Here is a 6,446-nt window from a genome sequence, read left to right as displayed (position 1 = left end):
AATTGCAAGGAGAAAAAGGAGGTGGATAGGGAAGTAGAACCAGCGTTCATAGACAAAGACTTCTCTCTATGAGTTAGATGCTCCAAACAATTTGGCATAGAACAATGATTCTCTATTAACTCATTTTAGCCAACAAATATTTATTAATATAAAACAGCAAAACACCCTGCTCCGTGCATATGCCATGTTAACATTTCCTTATTGACCTTCATTGAAAAAAAAATTTTTTTTTTTTTTTTGAGATGGGGTCTCCCTCTGTCACTCAAGCTGGAGTGCAGTGGTGCAGTCATAGCTCACTACAGCCTCAACCTTCTCGGCTCGAGCAATCTTCCCTCCTCAGCCTCCTAAGCAGCTGGGACGACAGGCATGCACCACCATGCTTGGCTAATTTAAAACTTTTTTTTTTTTTTTTTTTTTTGTAGAGACTGGGTCTTGCATAGCCCAGGCTGGTCTCAAATTCCTGGGCTCAAGCGATCCTCCCATCTTGGCCTCCCACTTTGCTGGGATTATAGGAGTGAGTTCATTACAATGAACCCGGCCCTTCATTGTAATTTTGAAGATGTATAATGACAAAGTAATTGGTGGCTTCAACTCATAACAACAATGCTATTTAGGGATCCTGATTTTTTTCTGATAGGAATGCTCTGTCATGTCAATTTGCAGAGTCTGTATGCCCTTCATGGAACACAAACAACTGACCTCATGCTCTAACATACATACGAAAATGTATATACAGGTTGAATATCCCTTCTCTAAAATGCTTAGGACCGGAAGTGTTTCAGGTTTCGGATTTTTTCAGATTTGGGAATATCTGCATACATATAATGAGATGTCTTGGGGATGGGACCCAAATGTAAACACAATATATATTTATGTTTAATATACACCTTATATGCATAGCCTGGAAGTAGTTTGACAGAATATTTTTAATAATTTTGTGCATCTATCACATGAGGTCAGGTGTGAATTTCCCATTTGTGGGAGTGTCAGCACTCAATAAGTTTCAGATCTTAGAGCATTCTGGATTTTGAATTTTCAGGTTAGGGACGCTCAACCTGTACTGTATTGATAAGACCACCTATTTATTTTTTTCTAGAATTTTCACTGTGACTTTTTTGTGGTTTAGCAGACTTACAGTCATCCCTTACTTAAGATTTACAGAGTTCTCTCTAGTTTGCACTTTAGCATGGAAATATAAACAATTATTTCTTTGAAAATCAGTCAAAGTGGCACTTTGCCTCTAAGTGCAGTTGTTGAGTTATGAAAAGAAGTTTTTGGTCCTGACTGACAATTACCAAATTACGAACAACAGGCAGTTTATAACAACATTTACTGTGTTCACTGGGCCAGCAATGAGGTTCGTTTTTTTCTGTATTTATTTGGGGAGAGGGGAATGTGAGGGCAATAACTGGCTTATAGTATCCATCATGGTATTTGCAGCACTTAGCACATAGTAGGGAATTAATAAAAAATGAATATTGTTGATTTTACAGAGACTCCAAGAATGGAAGTAGCTTCTCAAGGTTACTCAGGTTGTAAGAAGTGGGAGTAGGGTTCAAAGTCTGGTCTGACTCCAAGGCCTGTGCTCTTTCTCTCATGACAAACTTGATGGACAGATTGGTCACTTTCCTGACTCCTTGCCTCTGTTTCCCCAGTTACAAGTCACATCCTTACCTTGGCAGGCAGAGGAGGTGGAAGGAGGGGCAGGTAGTATCTTGGTAGGGCAGACATTTGCAAATGCCATCAACCCCTCTTCTGAGGTGGCCCTGGAAGAATCTTACCTTGACTTCTGTTTTTAATCGCGATCCTCCACCTAAGGCACACTGAAATATTAATATGTTCCAGGTTATGCTCTACACTAGACATAGATAACATGAAACCCCATAAACAAAAGGGCCAAGATAGTAGTCCTTAGGAATGTGTTGATTGTGTTCAACCTACGTGAGGCCCTCAAGGAAGGCCAATCTAGATAGGGCTGAACACATACCTAACCTCTGTATTTGTAGTAGGTGCAGAAAGATCCTCAATTTTAAACCCAAATACAAGATATCAGCAAGTGAGATTTAACACCTACAGTCACACTTGGAGTTACAAGGTGTTAATGAGAAAGACATAGGAAGGAGTATATTTTTCCCCCGTTGGCCACGTGGCTTCACTATTGGTGCAGAATATTTGAAACCTCAAGTTGTGAAACTCTGAACAAGGAGGGTTTCCTGTATTATGAATGATGTCATCTTTAAGACGAGGGACTTTCAGTGAAATGCAGGAACATTCAGGGTAATGTGTTTTCAGCAAGCAGGAGCTTGAATTTATGGCAGAGGGGAGTGTGTGAGTTGGCCAAAATGGAGAATGATGAGAAGTAACTAAATTATGTATGACAGTCTTTACAGAGCAGAGGAAGGAAGAAAGCTTAATGATGTTGTGGTTGAAGGACCAGCAGCAATTGGTGATGTATGGGTTGTAGGCTGGTAAGAAGAGAAATGGATCTATGAAGACCCAAAGACTATAGATGAGTGTGCCAAAGACCAAGTAGTGGATTTGGGAGGGGGAGGGAAACCGGGGCTCAGGATATATGACACATTTTAGCAGCAACAAGACAGCCACGTAAAGTCAACTTGACATTAAAAATCATCATCTTAATCTATGTGGTTCTTTCAAGCCTGAGTCTTATCAGGGCAAAAAAAAAAAAAAAAAAAAAATCTATAGTTAACAATGAAGGATTTCTCCCTTTTGCTTTCCCGGCATCCACCAAGAGCAGTACATAATTTAATTATTGAATCTACAAGCTGGACCATGAGATGAAGAATGATGTGTCTGTTGTAGTGAGTAATTAGACAGAACCAACTGTTTACTCTCATCATTCTTCCTCCGTGAGGCTAAATTAATATAGTTAACAAGCTTTTGTATGGAACAGCAGTTCAAATCCGGGACGTGCAGATCAGAACTGATGATTATTACGGTAGCTGTTATTTATGGAGTGCTGACAGTACCCTCAAGTATGAGTGAAACAGAAAGGGGTTCTTCTGTCATTCTCTGTGCTAGAACCACTGTAAGGGGCTAGACATCTGCGTAGGGTAACGAATTTCATGAAAATCAGATTTAGTTGCTTGGGGCATACGACTCCAGAAATGTCACTGATGGTCTTTCCCATTGCGCTGTTTTTCTGATTTGCCCTGTTTTGAAACAACTGCAACAAAATGTGCACAGTATCAGTGGGCAAGCATTACCAGGAGGTAACGTGCAGTTGGGGTGCATGTGTGGTGATACGGGTCGAGCAGGGGACGGCAGGCTTTAGCAAACACCTCAGGCCCTTCCGCACAGTTTGAGCAGAAACTGCAAGCCGGTCAGGCGCAGCTAAATGCAAATCCAGCTTCGAGGCACTGAGCCTCGAGGCACAGCACCCCCGCCGGACCCAGTTCCCTGCCCCATCCGGTGTGAAACTGACCCAGCCACCGGCCAAGGGTCCCCACGGGGGCGCTGCGAAACAGCGGGCTCACCCCTGAGACCCAAACCAGGTCTCCCCACCTCCCACCAGCTTCACGGCACTAGATTCTTGGGGTCGTCTTTTAATCACACAGAATCTCTATAGTCGTGACTCTAAGGAGCTGATGGAACACGGATGGTGGGGAAAACCTCACCACCACCACCACCACTAAACCGAGCAGCCCCGACGGTCGTGCAGTCAGGCCTGGATGCGCCCAACTCGCGGCCACCCTGCGCCACGCGTGACCCGGGCAGCGGGGCGACCTCGGGGCGGCCTGGCACCCGGGGAGTGGTTTGTGCTCGGGCCGTGAACACCGCCGGCCGGACCGCGGGCTGCATCACGGGGACTGCGAGGCGTACGGCGACGCCGAGCAGCGTGTTCGCGGCGTGCGACCCTCCCTCCTTCCCTCCCTCCCGTGAGAGCTCCGGGACCCTGGTCCCCGGCCGACAGCCGTTCTGCGAGCGCGCGGCGTCCGGGCCGCTGCCCTCTTCCGGCCCCGCGGCGGCCCCGCCTCCTCTCCCGACTTCCTTCCCTGAGCGCGGCGGCGGCGGCGGCGGCGGGGACCAGCACCGGCCTGCGCGCGGAGCGGGCACCGGATGGTGGGCGGGGGGCAGCCGTGCGGGTACGCTGCCCGCGCGCCCCTAGCCACCGCCGCGTGGCACCGGCTGCCGGGCGGGGGCCTGGGCCGGGGCCGCGGACGCTGGGGGCGCCTCGGCCGCGCTCAGCCTTTAGATCGGAGAATGCGGGCGGGGTGGGAGCGCTCGGGGTCCCGGAAGTCACTCCAGGGTCGATTTCTTGGCGGGTGCGAGGGCGGCCCCCTCGGAGTGCCCCGGGGGGGTGGTGCTGGGCGTCTGTGGGAATGCCAGGTGTAGGCCCTGGATCAGAGCTGACGGGGTTGCGAGCGGCGTGGGGTGTGCCTGGGACGGTGACCGAATGTGTCTTCCTGAATCGTTGTCCTCAATCTCCAGTTCCCTCTGTTTCTACAGCTGGGCCTCAGTCCTCACAGGGCTCTAGTGGGCTTTCAGCCATGCCAGGGGAAGGCGCCCAGGGAATTAGCAGGACCCTTCCCTCTCCTCCCCCTCCCTCACCCCGCCATGTCTCCCCCTCCCTCCTATGTAGTAGGTACTTCTCTAGCACCCCACAGCGATGATGGATGCTGACCCTTACGCCAGGTGGGAAACCAGGCTGATCCAGCACCTGTCTTTTCCTGTTAGGGGGATTGCCAGGCTTCTCAGTGAGTGACCATGGTTCCCAGCACCGACTCTCCACTGCATCTAGTCGTAGGCACTGCCGCCCTGCACTGTAGCATGTGCCTAAGTAAAGTGTGGAGCCTGAAGCAGAAATTTTGGGAAATCCTCGCCTTCCTTTAGACCACATTCCTTGCCTTTCTTAAGATTTCTCCGTGTTGCCCACCCTGTTTTTGTGTTGTCTTCCTTCCTTGCCCTTGTTTCATTCCTTTTGAAAGCGACCACTCCCCTGAAGTTCTAGGACCCCCTTCCTGGGCTCTCCCTGTTGTAGACAGCCTGTGCTTGCCCCTTGCTTTAGGAGTAGCACTTGACATTTTTCATAGTTTCTTCTCATGCAATTCATTACTCAGAGTTGATAACTTCTGTCCCATCTGGAGTAACAAAGGGAAAGGGGAGGGAAAAATTATCTGGTGAATATCAGAGTTGGGAAGGCTTCAGATGTTTTCTTTGAATCCATCTGGCGTGGATAATAATCCTGTGTGGTTTAGGATAAGTTACCTAAGTTCTCTGAGTCTCTGTAAGGTAGGATGGCATTGTCTACCTTAGCTAGGAGTAAGGCTCGACTGACATGATGTATATAAACTTTAACAATGTCTGGAATCTATAGATGATCAATAAATATTTCTTATTTCCACCCTCTTCCTGTGCTGACTCCGTTTTGTAAGGGAGACAGGTAAAGGACAGAACAATGTGTAGGCTGGCATAAAAAATCCTATGAGAAAGCAGTAAACAGATAAAATATTTGGGAATGTGAAGCTATAGGTGCCAAATTCAAACTTCTGAAATAGGAAATTTCTTAAGTTTTTACTTAGACCAGAGACTGTTTAGGGCCCATGTGTTGTGATTTGTGATTGATAAATGTAGCTCAAGTTGCCCATGTTTAGACATCTAAAGGTTCAGTGTGGTTGGGTTGAACTGGAAAACAGATTTACTAAAATGCTTCCTCTCAACTTCTGCTTTGTCACGCTTTTCTTCTAGACCCAACATGAGTGAAGTTTCCTGCAAGAAACGGGATGACTATTTGGAATGGCCTGAGTATTTTATGGCTGTGGCCTTCTTATCAGCACAGAGAAGCAAAGATCCAAATTCCCAGGTAAATGAATTTCCCAGGAGAATGCTTAGATACTCCCAGGCAGAGAGATTCCTGCACATGAGCAGAAAGGGGAGATTCAGTGGACACTTGTCAACTTGAAAGTGCAGGGTTGGTCTGCCTTTTGTGCTGCATTTCTACAAGCTTACTTCTTCCTGTGAGACAGAAAATTGTCACATGCCTTTGTTAACTGCCCCTCATGCCCCTTCTGGGACCCGGGGTGCACTTTCCTTGGCTTATGGGAGCTGCCACACACACAAAAAAAAACAGGCAAGGAGATCGACAGCTCTCAGCACCTGTAGCAGCTGTGCATCTGTTTTGAGTTCTGCAGTCCCTCTGGTTTTATTCCCTGCTTCCCCAGCAGCAGACCAGCCAGTTGCAGGCACCAAGCCTTTGGGCATGTTTCCTTCTAGGTCGGTGCCTGCATTGTGAATTCAGAAAACAAGATTGTCGGGATCGGGTACAATGGGATGCCAAATGGGTGCAGTGACGACCTATTGCCTTGGAGTAGGACGGCAGAGAATAAGCTGGACACCAAATACCCATACGGTAGGGCATGTTTTATGTCCCATTCTGCTTAGTGACATAGCCTGGCGAGTGCCTAATTCAGAAAGTTGGTCAGAAG

At 47.8% G+C, this 6,446-nt stretch overlaps 1 protein-coding gene across 13 annotated transcripts in view; it reads left to right on the top strand.

Moving 5' to 3' along the window:
- The first annotated feature begins 3,434 nt into the window (after window positions 1-3,434).
- The window catches only part of DCTD (dCMP deaminase), an 86,900-nt gene continuing 83,888 nt past the window's right edge, over window positions 3,435-6,446 (top strand). For 3 of the 13 annotated variants that reach the window (XR_012435259.1, XM_005556369.5, XM_074040798.1), the window contains exons 1-3: window positions 4,026-4,106; window positions 5,710-5,824; window positions 6,235-6,370. Coding sequence is in view for 7 of the 13 variants with exons in the window: in XM_005556369.5 (XP_005556426.1) it covers window positions 4,081-4,106; window positions 5,710-5,824; window positions 6,235-6,370 (277 nt within the window). In the remaining 6 variants the exon portion in view is untranslated. Of the gene's footprint in view, window positions 4,107-4,603; window positions 4,719-5,709; window positions 5,825-6,234; window positions 6,371-6,446 lie in introns of all 13 variants that reach the window. The other 10 variants (XR_012435257.1, XR_012435256.1, XM_065545719.2 and 7 more) reach the window with 9 other exon arrangements.

Source organism: Macaca fascicularis, chromosome 5 (genome assembly GCF_037993035.2).
Source record: "Macaca fascicularis isolate 582-1 chromosome 5, T2T-MFA8v1.1".
NCBI lineage: Eukaryota > Metazoa > Chordata > Mammalia > Primates > Cercopithecidae > Macaca > Macaca fascicularis.
Note: the sequence above shows the minus strand (reverse complement) of the source record. Positions and strands in the feature narration are given on the sequence as shown.